This window comes from Cavia porcellus, unplaced genomic scaffold (assembly GCF_034190915.1).
Source record: "Cavia porcellus strain 051 isolate PalLab524CR breed Dunkin Hartley unplaced genomic scaffold, mCavPor4.1 scaffold_30, whole genome shotgun sequence".
NCBI classification, from domain to species: Eukaryota; Metazoa; Chordata; class Mammalia; order Rodentia; family Caviidae; genus Cavia; species Cavia porcellus.
In genome coordinates this window covers 8506637-8523075 of record NW_026947513.1, presented here as the reverse complement: position 1 = coordinate 8523075, position 16439 = coordinate 8506637, and the positions used below count along the sequence as shown (strand labels likewise).

At 34.4% G+C, this 16439-nt stretch overlaps 1 protein-coding gene across 1 annotated transcript in view; it reads right to left on the bottom strand.

The window, feature by feature from the left end:
* Tbc1d19 (TBC1 domain family member 19) overlaps positions 1 to 16439 on the bottom strand; it is a 119592-nt gene that overhangs the window by 87215 nt on the left and 15938 nt on the right. Inside the window, exons 2-4 of the mRNA XM_063240565.1 lie at positions 7462 to 7534; positions 6592 to 6637; positions 2958 to 3033 (exon numbers count right to left, since the gene is read on the bottom strand). Of these exons, the coding sequence (XP_063096635.1) occupies positions 2958 to 3033; positions 6592 to 6637; positions 7462 to 7534 (195 nt within the window). The remainder of the gene's footprint in view (positions 1 to 2957; positions 3034 to 6591; positions 6638 to 7461; positions 7535 to 16439) is intronic.

Sequence of the window (16439 nt, the reverse complement as noted above, 5' to 3'; positions counted from 1 at the left end):
GAATCACTTAGAGTAATGAAAATATTTTATGTTTCAACTTTTTATGTTATGTCTTTACCATTGCTTATAATTGCTCATGCTTTGTCTCATACAATTTTATTAAAATAATGATAAGTTTAAATTAAAAACATGAAAGGTTATGATGCTTCTCTAATGGGACATTTTATTCATCTTTTGTATATGTTGCATTTGGACTTAGTTGCTGAGTTTACTAGTGTTCCTTGTTTGACTTGCCTGCTGTGATTTGTTATCTTGAATAGCAGTGATAAGGAAACAGAATATTATAGCATCCCCTAAAGGGCTTTGACATAAAATGCTGTAAAATGGTCTTTTTATGAAATCTAGCTCATACTTAGAAAATATGCACAGGATTCCTTTCACCAGTTAAAGACACAAGTCTATGGCCATTCTTAAGACTTGGAAGACAAGTTTCACTGAGATAGAATGGTTCTGATCCTCCTCTGTACTCTACAGGAAATGTCGAACCTGTTCTGCTTCAGTTTCCTTTCTGGTCTGATCTTCCACTGATGAGGAGGCAATTTTAACTCTCGAAATTCCCCATTCTAGCCTTTCCAGGGTGAGAATGAGATTCAGGGGCAAATTGTTGCAATAACTCACCATGAGCATGAGAAAAGAAGATTTCTATTCTCTGGCTTGACTTCTAATCTTTTCCTGCCACTTTGTACATTTTTTTTTTTTTTTTTGTCTTTTTGAGACGGGGGTCTTTCTATGCAGTTCAGGCTTGCCTTGAGCTCACTCTGTAGCCCAGGCTGATCTCGAACTCTCAATGATTCTCCTACCTCAACCTCTTGAGTGCTGAGATTACAAATGTGAGCCACCACACCTGGCATTTTTTTACCTGTTTTTGAAGGCATGTATAAGTAAAGACCAAAGAACTCTATCACAACCTTTTTTGCCTATCCAACAACTAAGTTAAGCCCATAGAAAGTGAGCTTGGAATTTTCCTGTTCATGAGGACACACATAAAAACCATGTTCTGGCTTAGTCTTTTGGGCAACAGGCTCCCCAGGAGACTCAACCTGAGGACCCCCACCCCTGTGGAAAGAACCAACTTCTGGGTGAAACTTGAAGGAGCCATTTTCAAAGCACAACATTTTAAGGGCCCAAAACACATTTAGTCTAAGGGAGGATCTCCAATCATTTCTCTCCCTTTCTAGGTCTAGTTATCATTTACGTGTATAGAAAAATATTTGATAATATGTTGTGGACTTTGAAACCTCTACTGCAACTATATTGGTTCATCATAGCCTTTTCCCACCTCATACCCACCTTGTGATTTCACATTAATACTGATTACCTAAGTGACTATGCTTGTAATCTATTTATTGACTATAGTTCTGTCCCACCTTGAACCTGCTTCACCTCATGGCTTCACCTCATGGTTCACCTCAGCGAACATCCTTGAGAAGTGCTGTTGGTGGGCAACCTACTTTCTGAGACCCCTTCTGTCCCTCTCTGATAGACGCTTTCTTTCTCCTAATAAATTCTTCCCACTCCTAAAAAAAATAGGCAGTAGGCTGGATTTAGCCCATGGCTACAGTTTACTAATAAGTGATTTAGTAGGTGAGTCTGAAAAGAGAAATTTTATATATATTTCAATATATTATCATCAACTAGCAGTAGTTATTATTTGTCTATTTCTTCTTTCAGTCATTATAGAAAACTAAAGTTTTTATTTTATTTCTTATTCTAAATGTGCTAAAACTGTAATGTGGAAATTTTTAATTATACTCTCTAATCATTTTGGGAATTAAAAAATAATTTAGACCCAATCTTCTCAGTTTTATTTTTTTGAGTTTAAACCTTTACAACAGAAGACCACACAATTCTTCCATATCTGTACTTAGTTATGCTTTATGACAAATTGATGAATATCATAGGCTCTAAGAGTCTCTATCACCTAGAGATAGCAATATATTGCATATTTTCTCAAACATTTCCATGCTTCTGTATGCATTGCCTCCTTCTACTGCTTAATTTGGAGAGTTTTCAAAACGAAAATAAAAGGTGAAAAATAAAAATCTGCCTAAAGTCCACTTCTGTGGAACTTGGCAACTTAAAACAGCAGAAAATTTTCAAGATCAGCAGAACCATGATGGTAATAGTTGAAGCCAAATGACAGGTTCAGGGGAGCTTTTTAGGGTATATTTGAAATTTTTCACAATAAAAAGGCTTAAAAATTTCTGAGGCCATGCTGGAGAGTGAAGGTCAGTTCTGTGATGGCCACAGAGCACTGCAATGCTGGTAGTCACAAAGCCCTGGCCAGCACTAAGAGAAGGAGGTGCCATGAACCACACCATGCCAGAGGGAGGTGGCCGAGGCTCTGCCCACGTGATGATGGACAGTTACAAGAGTTAGCAGCCTGTGACAGAGCTTACCTATTCCCATTTCAGTAGATTTTTATAGATTTATTGTTTAAATTAGTTTATTCTTTTAAAATGACTCTTAATTTTAGCTTACCTATTCCCATTTCAGTAGATTTTTATAGAATTATTATTTAGTTTATTCTTTTAAAATGACTCAATTTTAGCTTGTGACAGGCTATTGTGAGAACAAATGTATTTCAAATACAGTTTTCAATAACGTGGACTGAAAAAGTCAAAAAATTTTCAAGAGTGTCAGTTCACTTACCCTTCATTCTTTTCAGTATCACAAACCATGAAGAATACACTGTCATTTAATACTTTTAACATATTTTTAAATTTCTACCCAGTATGGTAAGTGATTTTCTACCCATATATTCCATTGTTTTCAAGGATTATTGGCTACTGAAAACAAAAAAGAAAGAATATGAAAGTACCATTAACAACACATTAAAGGTTTTCATTCAGTCTTTCATGAACTGAATATTATATTCTCCTGATATCAATAAGAATTTTAGTCTACATTATATAATTTGATATTTAAAAACAAAACAAAAATGAACACTAGCCAACCTGTGCTTTTCTCATGTACACCAGAGGCTCTTTAAGGTGTTCAGGAGGAGCAGCGGGATGACGAGGTAAAGGGTACCTACAAGCAAGAAAAGGCAGCTAAGTATTATGTATTACTCTGGAACACTGATTTGCTTGGTAAGAAGTTAATTACTTCTGTATTCCATATTGTAAATTAAACAGAATATTTGCTACTTAAATCTGTGTGTTTCACAAGATGCAAGGATCTACTGAAATTTTAACTCTTATCATATAAATTCCAAATTAAATTTTAATTATACATTAAAAGTTAAATTGAATAATAGCCTAAATTCATCAGTTGTAGTAATCACACAAATGGTCACATGAAAATTATCATAACAGTTAATAATATAAATAGTATTAACTTTAAGAGGAATTCTTAAGGTTAAAAAAATACATTAACTTGACAATATATCAATTCATTTCTCCCTATTTTCTTGATGATTATATATGTATTTGATAATTTAAATAACATAAATATTACTTTTGATAATAGCCATATTTTAATAGATAATAAATTCACAAATATGCCAACTTTAAAAATTTTAATGTACGATATATTCTTTTTTTTTTTTTTGGTCTTTTTCCTTTTTATCGGTACCGGGAATCAAACTCACGGGCGCTTATGCCGCTGAGCTAAATCCCCAGCCCAACGATACATTCTTTTAATTTTTGAATAACATTACATTTCTTACTTGAAAATATATTTTTTATAACAAAAGTAATTTAGTTCATAAACATTTGAGCCATTCTAGGTACTGAATACATGGTAGTGATTAAGTAAATATCCACTGTTCTCATGGACTTAACTTTCTAGTGAAGACATTTAATAAATATGAAAACATACAAACATGTTGAGTAATACAAGATAGTAACAAATGCCATGAAAAAACTAAAGCAAGGCAATGAAACCAGTAATCTGGGGAACTGTGAAGGCTTGTGGGGAATCTGACACTTGAACTAAGACAGGAGTGAGAAGGAGCCAACTTTGCAAAGAATGAGGGGAAGAATGTTCTGGGCAGAGAGACAGCAAACACAAGACTCCCAGGTGGGAATGTTTAGGATGTTTCATGACCAGAAAAGGCCAAAATAGGTGGAACTGAACAATGGAAGTGGAAACTGGTATGAAATCTCACAAAGTCAAAAAGAAAACATAGTGGTGCAATAATCTCCTTCACAGCAATACTGAAATTAGTCTAGGATTTATGACTTTTACCTACACCAAAATAACATTGTTTCAATAATAAAGAACCACAAATTGAAGTCTCAAGAAATTTCTGGTCCAAAGTGGGACAGCAGCATGTAAAGAGTTGATATTCCAAAACACCTGTGTCTCAGAGCTGAGATGGAAAGAGTTCAGTTATCCACAAGAAACATGTCTGGGATGGAAAATAGCAATCAGTCCTATCTAATCTATAAGAAAGTTTTAATAATTGATTATTTCTGGCAAATTACTTTTTCTACAAACTGCATTCTGTATACATTTCCTCACACAGATTTTTTTTAAATTGATAGACTCTAGATACCCTAGTATTTCCGGTCTTACATGTAAGGCAGTCTAAAAACCATCTCACATTGCCTACTATATCATTTATAAAAATACACATAGTTTGGTGTTCCAAATTCTTCTGTTTTAATAGTAAATATATCTAAATTTAATAAAAGTTAGAAATTTAGGATTGAAACGAAAGCATTTACTGATGAACTGTGTGTGCTTTGTACGTGTGTGTGTTTAACTACTCCAGTGATTTAATGTTAGCTACCTAATATTCCTATTATACCTTCTGCTTTACTTACTGACCCATATAAAAGTTGCTGGCAATGAAAAAAAAGGTGACAGAATACGCTAAATTCACTTTATTCTTCTAACTTACATTAGGGGAAACACTTCTTCTCCACTCCCGATGTGCCTTGCCATGTGAAAAGAGCCTCTCCAGGGCTTACACAAACTGTACTACAGATCAAGTCTAAGGCTTTATTCAACTTTTATATTTAGGAAGAATATACTGAGCATGCTCACTCTGATCCAATGATTTTGGGCTGAAATGCTAAGTAAGCTATTTAATTCTGAAATTCACTGTAGGGCTTACTTTGCTCCCTGACTGAGCTCTGCCCTCCTACTTAGTCTTCATGAAGCACATAAAAGTCATTTGATCTATTTATCTATTTGTTCAGAACCCAAGTGAAGAAGAAAGGTAGTGTTAGCAAGCTCCTACAAAAACTCCAACAAGCTACTTAAAATACTATTTAAAGTGCTATTATTCAGAGTCTTAAAGATGTAATAATGAATGAAAGGAGGTCCTTGTCATCAACTAAAAAGATAGACTCACATGAAACTATTTCCAGGAATGTGTCAGAGTACAAAAATAGTATGATGAGTAAAATCATAGGCATCTCTGTACATATTTATATTAGTATGTCTACTATATACTGTGAATTAAAATCTTACCAGTTATGATATTCACCTATGTATCTGGTGACTAGCGCTACCAAAGGTATGGTGATAGTCAAGGTCAGTTATCAGATAGCACTTCTATCTGGTGTTTAAGAAATTGAAAACCAGTTGAGAAGACAGTGCTAAGTAAAGAAATAAAAGCACTGAGAAAAATTTTGTATCAAAAGCATTTGTCCACAGGCTTCACCTGAGTATTTTAGAAACCATCTAGAGAGGTGGGTTATATCATTTCCAGTTAACACGAGATTAGAATGGGTAACTTAAAAAGAAAGTATTAGATATTGGAGAATGCTAAAAACAGACAAAATGATAATTATAAAAAAGAGACAGAGAAAATTAGCAGACATAACAATGAAGACTATAAACTCCAGAAGAGATACTATTTTATTTTTCTATACAATATACCCAGTGCCTAGCATAGTGCTGGTATATAGTAGGTACTCAGTAAATGATGAATAATGGGATAAACTACAAAAGCTAATGTTCTGGATGTAAATTTTTGTAATAGCAAATAGTTCTGTAGATCTAACCCTGACGGTAAATCTAGATAAACAAAAACACTGGTTTTCTTAATAATGACACCAATTTTACAAAGAAAAATGTAATTATCTTTAGAATGGTCCATGTATATAAAAAGGTTAACATAAAAATTTGCAACAATAAAATGAACATTAGTAAGCTTCAGTTTTTTGCAATATTAAGAGAAATATTTTATTCCCTAATAATACTGGATGAATGAATTGTTAATATAAAGCTTTGAGTGGTTAAAAAATAAGCCTCACCTATTTATTAGCACTTCTCATGAAAGAGTATAATAATGTTTGGTTTTTTGAAACAAGGTATTACTATGCAAGACTTAAACTCACTATATAGCCCACGTTGGTCTCAAATTCACAGCAATCCTCCTGCTTCAGGCTCCCCAATGCTGAAATTACAGGCATAGACTGCCATATTTGGTGATTGTGGTAATTTTTAATTGCATTAACTTAATTAAAATTTAGGTATATACCTAAAATTAATGATAAATTATCATTATCTAAGTTAATGATAAATGATAATTCAGTGTACAGAGAAACACAATACACATAAAAATACTGGTTTTATTACTTAGTAAATATAGCTAAACAAAACAGTATTTCAAAATAGATGGGAAAAACTCACACGTTCAGTTCACTATAAACAGCATTCTGAAGTTTCTTCTCCCAACCTGTTTTTTTAAAAAGAATACAATGTATGAACATATTAGTTTTTAAAAATAAGTACACATCATAATGAAATTTAACTCACCAAAACTTTGCCAACATATTCACTTGTGAAAGAACTTTGTCAACTGTCAGACACTGTATAAATTAATATTAAGGCATTGTTTCCTACTTTACTTACTTTACTTTAGCTCTTGGCTACTACTGAGAAGCAAAGTCATCAACATGATGTTATTTTTAAGTAAAACTATTGTACAATTGCTGAAGATGTCCTATCATTGTGAAGATGCTCAGTGAATGCCAAAATCTTAGGCATCATAGTAGATGTGCCAAGGGGCAGGGTAAAAAGCAGTTTGGCACTTGACATAGGTCACAAATATTTAGTTTTAATATAGTCAATATACTGGAAGATGAAGTGAATCCTTTCAAGTTATTACCAGTAATACCTCAGTTCCTGTATGCAGGAGTTGATACAAGACAGATGGTCTCCTTGATCTACACAAAGATTAAGATTTTCTTTATGTTTTCTTTGCAAAGAGAAAAATAATGAAGAAGGAAAAAAGCCTCACTGACAATTTAAAAGCAACTTACTTAAAGAAATAGTTCCGAGTTTGAGGATATTTTTAACCAGAAGGCAATCATGATCTAAAATTAATCACTGAAGCAAGTCATTCCCACAGTGTTCCCGAATTTTTGTACCATTTTATTAAAATATCTGATAGTTCCAATTCTCCCCAGCAGTAACTCATTCAGCCACAGTTTTCACAATTTCTAATAAGTGACTAAAAGTCTGGGGATAATTAAAAATTAGGAGAAAAAAAGTACAAACCTGTTATTTTAAAGAACTCTTTTATATCTTCTTTTAGTGATTCAAGTCTAATCTCAGGTCTCTGAAGACTGGCCTAATTTTTAAAAAAGAAGAAAGGAGAAGAGAGGAGTTAAAAATAAATCATTTGGAAATGATTTTTTAAAGGAATTAAATGATTTATTAAAGGAATTAAAAGCAAATGTCCAAATATGAGTAGTATTTGAGAAATCTGCTTTGAGGTATAGGACCTTAGAAATATCTGGATAGCTCATAAGAGAAAAGATTTTTTTCATATGCTTTAAAAATAACCATTTCTGTGATAGTATACTTTAGTCTACTAGAAAACCAAACTTACAGATGATGAATGCTTAACACATTTATCTAGGATCTCCAATAGGAAAGATACTCAGATTTTATAAATCCATTCTCTGAACATTTTATCTAACACATATGGTAACTATATTCATTGACCAAAACACTAGTTCATCCATGTAAATGGGTCTTGAGCAATGTCTTCCTCTTTGGATTGCTCCTCTATGCAAATGTGTTACATTTATTAAAAATATATGTGACAATTAGTTCATAGATGTTTATTATTAATGTTTCTTAACCTCCAAGTACATACTTTCTACTCTACTGGGTTTTTATACTACAATTTTTACAACACATAACATTTTCCTATTTCTAGTGGCTTGGAACACTCTCATCACCTAAAGCTTCATCAAATTCTAGAAGCATATTTCTTAAGATATTTCTGTTTGGCTTTTGCATAAACATCCCAAACATAAGAAATAAAAAACTGATCTGATCTTCTACTTGCTGCTTGCTCTTTTTCTTCTATCTTTAAATCTTCATCAATGAAATTACCACCCACAGCTTCTTCTAAATAAGAAATGTCAAACTTCTTCCCAATTCTATGCTAACTCTTCCATAACCAAATCCCTTTCTAGAGCAATGGCACTGGCAACAGTTTGTTTTATATCCCTATTTCCACATTTAAAAATAAAACAGGACCAAGCAATTAGACAACAAAACCAAAATTCCAAGGTAATCATTGTAAAGTAGGGGATATTGTCCACAAATGCAAAATACAATCAGCTGGGACAAACAAATGCCATAGACCTGTGTGGCATTAGCATCTATATAGGATGAAGCAGAGGGAAGCAATGGGATGTAAGTTGTATGTGAAATCAAAAGAACCTCCAAAAAGCCAACAAATATGCTCTGAAACACACAATGAGTCAATTTCAGAACAGGAGATAATCTTTGTACTATAAGGCATATTCAGGAAAGAATAAATATTGACAGTAATCAAATTTTTGGGTGACAGAGAACTAATTCATTACCTTGAAAAACTATAAACAAAGAAAAAGGCATTTATCCTGCCTTCCCATAGGAATTGAATCCTGAGTAACCAAATAATAAAGTAAGGGAAATGTCTCTGCATAAAAGCATTGCAACTAATAAGTAAAACATATAATATAATCAGAGTATCACAATTTTGCAACCAATGAACTGAGCAGAAATAGCTATTAACAATGCAAGAGACACTTAGACAGTATGTGTTTCTCAATAAAAGAACACTCTACTACATATAGCCATGACAAAGTGTAGTGAAGCTCTGGATCCAGTTGTCAATTCACAAGACATACAAAGCACAGAACATGCTGAGTGGCAGCATAAGCTCACAATCAGAAAAGCCCACACTGAAGGAATTCTAAGATCAAACATCCCAATTCCTCAGATAATAAATTGCAGAGAAAAAGGAGGGAAGAACGTGCAGATTTCAAAATACTTAAAAGATACATAAAATTATGTTAATTGGCAAGACTAAGCTATACTAAAAGATACACAGTTAGATAATAAAAGTATCAGGTAATACTACAAGTGATTATCATAAACGTCAGATCGTCAAGGAGGGAAAAGTTTGAGATTAGGATGTATAAGTAGAGGAAATAATTGGCAAAGTTTTACTTCTTTTTATGGGGTAATTGTTCTGGTCATTCGCCATAAAACAACACATTACAGTTTGTTTACTTTCTATTTTATAACAAAAAGATTTTAAAAGACATGGAAGAAATATGTCTCCCCATCTATTCTTTTTCTCCATCTTACAGTACCATCTTTATCCTAAGTCTTGATCACTTACTTAGATTACTGCAACAGCCTTTTGCCACTTTATTCCCCACGTGGCACTCACAAATCCCTCTATTTTTTCTTCTTTCTTAGTATGTATTACTTCACAAAATACTGTGAATTGATTTACTTACTATGCTTATTGGTACACCGTCTGCCTAGTTACACTGCTAAACTCTTCTAGAGTGGCCATCTTTGTCTCATGTACTGTTGTATGTCAAACAACCTAGAATTACTATTTTTGCACAGGTGCTCAGGAAATGCTTATTGAATGAATGATCAATTTTTCCCTTTTCCAATCTCTCATTCAGTGTTTTGTTCCTAAAGTATTGACCATGGCTCTCCACAACATACACAGAAGTTTAAATTTGTCAACAGGTTTATTTGTGACCTGTTATAATACAAACTAAACTTGTCTGTACAAATTCACCTCTTGCTGTGCTTTACCAAGATACCACCTTCTATTTCTCACACGCATGCACATGACTATCTAGTCATAGTGAACCTTATTCTCTGATAGCCCTGTCAAGTCCCTTATGGGCTCCAAGCTTTTGTTCATGCCCTTTCCCCCAGGTGGAAGTGCTTCTTGGCCAGCTTGTTAACCACTGAGTAGGCTCTACAGTACTGCTCACTTATCCCTCCTTTGTCAGCTCCAACCAGCAAGAGTGAAACATTATGTTCCTCTGTTACAGAACATAACAGATTACAATGCAATGTTCAGCTCACTAATTTAACTTTTTGATTAGACAATAAATTCAAGGACAAGGACCAGATCTTCATTTCTGCATCCCAAGCATTACTATGGCATTAACTGTTGCTTCACAAAATTATATTAACTACCCATTGCCTATGATTTTTAGCTTGTTTCCCCTCAAAATAAACAAGGAATTTCATAAAATTATTTTTAACTGAACAGAATGGTTTGAAGTCTCCCAGGGAAGATTTTAAAAGCTGTAAAAACCCCTCTTCATTATTCAAAAGGGCAAAGGCAAAAGGAAATAAACTTTATTTTACTAGCCTACATTTGAAAATAATTCAGAAACAACATAATTTAAGACATTTCAAGAGGAAAAATGGTTATTCTAAGTGTTTCCAATATTTCAAGGTCATTAGACTCCCTAGATATACTCTTTTACACCAAAAGAAAACCAAATTCATTAACCATTTAAGCTAAAACAGGTCAACGACAAGAGAACAACAAGGTAAGGCACAGCAACTCTAAAACATGATTTAGCAGGAAAAAAAAAAACACTTTTGCAAATGAAATATAAACACTATTAGGAATTCTATGTATAAAACACACTGAATGTGGTATTACTATACAGTGAGTCTAACATGCCTTTTTTCATTAGCTAGACTTAGGGTTAGCAATAGGAAGGTATACCTTTATTCTGAGACAGCCTCAATATCTAATTTATTTCTTTATGCTGTTTAGGTTGTTCAACATAGAGGGAAAAAACCCTGATTCATAGAAATAAGTCTTAGCATTTCAAATAGATTTCCAGGCAATCTCAGCACATTCCCAAATTAAAATGATGCAGGAAATTGAAAAAGTACTTGGAAATTTTTGGTTTAGAGATAAACCCAAAAGTTATTTGTCATAATTGCAAAACTCAGACAAAGAGCTTCTGATATTTACAATGCTAAAACTAGGCACCACATGTTATTAGTGCTACAAGGTCCTACTGGTTGTTTTGTCATATATCTCAGACCATGTTGAGCCCCTGTGTTTGTGCTTCCCCTGGTCAACACCAACCGTAGCAAGACCCTGGTGCTGTATTTTCACTTAGACAATGCACCAGGAGCAAACATTTTGGGGCCTAAATATCTGAGACAGTGCATCAGTGAGTCTTCCTCATCAGTAAAACATTTGTAGCCTATTCCAAATACATGAAGAGAGACAACAGAAGCAGTTTTTTTCTAGGATCTTCCCAAAAACAAATTAATTTAGAAACAGAGTAGTGTGCTGTACACTAAACACTTGATACTTAACGATTTTAAAGTGCTGTTTCTTAGTATAATTAATTAAATATTTTAAATGAATAGAACTTTTTGGATATATGAGAACACAATTTGAAATGCTCTTGGGACTAAATGAGTTACTTGGCTGATCAAATCATTTAACTTCTCTGTACCTTAGTTTTCTTCTTTATTCAATGGGGAATATAACATCCAAACTAAAATACTATGAATCTACATAGCCCAATATAAGTTAAAGTTACAACAGCAAAGGATTAAATATTTGTAACATACTAAGAAGGGAGTTAGTGGGGGTGAAGATAGAGGTTTCAAAAATATCTACAACAAAAGTTAAACTTTCTACTCACTATAAGAACTATGATAAACTCTAGCAAGAGAATAAACGGAAAACTCACAGTTATGCCCTGCATACATACTTCTCCCATTTATTTATGACTCAGAATCTTCCATCCTTTGACATGCCTAACAACACATGTTTTTCCTCCTACAAACAAACACATAGATCCAGTGTCTTCCTCTACTATAACAGTCTTAACCCAAAACCTTGCAGCTAGAAAATCTTAAATTTCTAATCTTCTTGAGTGAAAGAAACCAGGGAGCAAAGCGGCTGAAGTAGTGGCTGGGTCAAAGAAGCTGGGACGTAAGCTGAGGGTAAGGACTCAGTGAAGCATAACACAGGGCAAAGGAGTCCCAAAGATCCTGTAATTCTCTCCACCTCGGTGCCATCCTCTGCGCTGCTGATAATGCTAATCCTGGACTTTGCCCTTTCCTTCAGTGCTCATCAATTACAGAATGCCAGGGTTAGAAGGAACTGTAAAGTTCAGCAATGTCAACTAACCATAGAAGGCCTGACTCCAGGGAGTTTCCAAGTGAGAAACTCCAACTAAGAAATACTAAACTAGTTGGAGTTTAGTATTTCTTAAACTAAGGGGCTGGGGGTTTAGCTCAGCGGCATAAGCACCTGCCTTGCAAGCAGGCGGTCGTGAGTTCGATCCCCGGTACCGATAAAAAATGAAAAAGACAAAAAAAAAAAAAAAAAAAGAAATACTAAACTAGTTCTTAGTTTTGTTGTTCCTGTTGTTTTATTTCTGTTTTGGAGACAGAATCTTATTATGTATTTCACGCTGGCCTTGAATTCACTGTGTAGCTCTGGCTGGCCTTGAAATGAAGCTGATTTCCTGCTTCAGCCTGCTGAGTGCTGAAACTGCAGATGTGTGCCACCACATTGAACAAGCTCTTTAGCTTGCAAACTTTAAATCACCACTTACTCATTTCCATCCTTAAACTATTCTGTTAGACAGCTCTTCCTTATGAAGAATATATACTGCCTATAATATCTGCTACCACCATTCCCCCATCCTGGGGTCACAGAATAAATGTAACCCTTCTCTATAATAAATACTAGCTATTGTTTCTCCCCTGAAACTTCTCTTTTCAAGGATACACACATAGTATTCTCAAGTTCTTTAAAATCTCTCCTTAGAATAGTCTTCTTACTACCTTGCAGTTTAATTTAACAAATATATTTCACTCATTCTACCAAGCCACTGATTCTCAATCTTTTCTTATTCTCATAAAAATTACAGAGGAGGCCTGCATTCTACCTTGCGATTTCCAGCCCATGAGGAAGTTTTGGGGCATTGTTCCCAGACTGGTAAGGCCCACCCAGGGTCCCACAACACTGGAGGACACAGTGGAGGGTCGTCCCTCCAGGCCTATTTAGGCCCCATCCAGTAACCCCCGAGTGGCCCACAGCCCCGGCATTCCGCCTCATCAGCTGAAAGGGTGTGCAGCTATCTCCAGCACACAGGGACGCCTTAGTGTGTCACTCCAAGACTGGTAGAGCCCTGCCAAGTGACTCCAAGTGGCTGGAAGCCACATGGTAAGGTCTGTCTAAGGACCTCTACTCAACTTGGGAAACTCCCTGCAGTACGGATATTCTCAACCAAAAAACACAACTAAGACTTGCCTTTGCCTTCCCTAAGGGAATATAGGAAAATGACAAAAGGCAAGAGCAAAATGTCATTTCAAACCTCCAGCCCATCACAAGCAAGCCCAGGAGACATGGACACAGAAGAAAATGTAAGACATATACCCGAAACTCCTGAAATGATAGCAACTGAAATAAAGGCACAACTCTAGGAAGCTATAAAAGAACTCAGATCAGAAATAATCTCCCAGGTAAAAGAAGAAATGAAAAATGTAATGGAAGAAATGCTGAACACATCTAAAGAAGACATAGTTAAAAAATTAAAGTAACAATGCAAAAAGATGGAAGCCTTGAATATAAGAAACAAACAGAATTTATGAAACAGATTCAAAGAGATATACAGGAAATCAAAAATTCCATCAAAAGTTGGCAAAATTGCCTCAGTGAAAGTGAAGACAGACTTTCAGACCTTGAAGACAAGATTGCAGCTAGTGAATGGGAAAGGAAAGATCTTTTTAAAATAACAAGGAAACAGGAAATAACAATTCAACAGCTATAAGATGATGAAAGAAAAACAAGATTGATAGTATAAAGAGGCAGATCACCTATAAAGGAAAACTTAGCAGAGTCACAGCAGACTTTTCGACACAAACAATGAAGTCAAGAAGAGCATGGAGTAAAGTATTTTAGATCTTAAAGGAAAATGACTTCCAACCCAGATTGATGTATCCTGAAAAACTTTCCTTCAAAATGGATGGAGAAATAAGATACTTCCATGACAAAGAACAGCTGAAGAACTTCATAACCACTGAACCAACCCTGCAAAGAATACTAAAATAGATTCTAGATAGACATAGGAAAAAATCACTAAGCAAGGCAAACAATTAAACAGAGGGGGAAGAATCAACAGCAGAAAGATAACATATCAAAAATAAACCAATATATATCAGTTATAAACTTGACTGTCAAATGGCCTCAATTCACCAATTAAAAGAAATAGACTAGCAGAATGGATCAAGAAATAACATGCAACCATATGCTGTAAACAAGAAACGCATCTAACCCAAAGGAAACTCATACACTGAAAGTCAAAGGATGGAAAACAGTATTTCATGCAAAAGGAACCCCCTCCCAAAAAAACCAAGGGTAGCTATTCTGTTTGTAGACAATGTGAATTTCAAACCAAGAATAATCAAAAGAGACAAAGAAGGCCACTACATACTAGTTAGGGGAAAACTTTAAGAGGAAGAGATAACAATCTTAAATATATATGCACCAAATTTGGGAGATTCCAGCTATACAAAACAAATAATAACAGAAATGAAAAATCAAATAAGCAATTAACACAATTTTAATGGGAGATCTTAGTACCCCATTGATACAAAGAGACAGATCAAATAGACAGAAAATCAGCAAAGAAATAACAAAACTGAATCACACCTGAATAAATGGACTTGGTGGACGTATACAGTGTTTCAGCCAATATCAGAATATACATGCTCAGTGGTACATAGGTTATTCTCTAAAATAGACCATATACTAACCCACAGAACATGCTTAAGTGAATGCAAAAGAATTGAAATTATCCCATGCGTGTTATAGGGTCATAATGCCATGAAACTAGAAATTAATGACAAAAGAAAATGCAAAACCCCCACAAACACATAGAAATTGAGTAATACACTACTGAGCAATCAGTGGGTCACACAAGAAATTAAAGAAGAAATTAAACAATATCTACAAGTAAACAAAAATACAAATATAACTTATCGGAACTTGTGGGATGCAATAAAAGCAGTCCTCAGAGGAAAATTTATTCTGGTGAATTCCCACATCAGGAAAACAGAATGAACACAAATAAACAACCTGATGCTACACTTCAAATATCTAGAAAAAGAAGAGCAAGTCAAGCCCAAAGCCAAAAAAAGGGAAGAAATTATAAAGATCTGAGCAGAAGTCAATGCAATAAAGATTAACAAAACAATAAAAAGAGTAAATGAATCAAAGAGTTGGTTCTTTGAAAGAATAAAATTGATAAGCCCCTAGCCAAACTTATTTTTAAAAAAAGGAAGGAAAAAACTCAAATTCACGCAATAAGGAAAGAAAAGAGTGAAATCACTACAGACCCTGTAGAAATACAGAAGATCATCAATACCTATTTTGAAAACCTCTACTCTCATAGGATTGATAACATAGAAGAAATGGGCAGATTCCTGGAAACATATGAATTACCAAAGGAGATATAAAACTGCTGAATAACCCAATTTCAATTAATGAAATTGAAAAGGTAATTAAAACCTTAGCAACAAAGAAAAGCCCAGGTTCAGATGGATTCACTGTAGAATTCTACAAGAAATTCATAGAAGACAATGCTGGCACTTCTCAAACTCTTCAATGAAATTGAAAGGGAAGCAATTCTCCCTAACTCATGCCTCGAAGCAAGTATTATTCTAATACCAAAACCAGAGAAAAACCCAACCAAAAACGAGAACTAAATGCCAGTCTCCCTAATGAACACAGATGCAAAAATTCTCAAATAAAATACTGGTAAACAGAATGCAGGAAATCATAAAGATTATATACCATGACCAAGTGGGATTCATCCTAGGTATGCAGGGATGGTTCAACATACATAAATCAATAAATGTAATCCACTATATCAATAGAGCCAAAAGTAAGAATCATATGATCATTTCTATAGATGCAGAAAAAGCTCTTGATAAGGTCCAACCCTCATTCATGGTAAGAACCTTATAGAAAACTGGAACAGATGGTCTTTACCAATATGATAAAAAACACCTATGGCAAACCAACAGCCAGCATCATATTAAATGTCATTACGTCCTTAAACATGGACTAATAAAAAAATTTTAAAGTAACTGTTTATTAAAATAGCGTTTCCTTTAAAAATTCAAGATTCGTGGACTAGGAGGAGAATCAAGAAGCCAAGCCA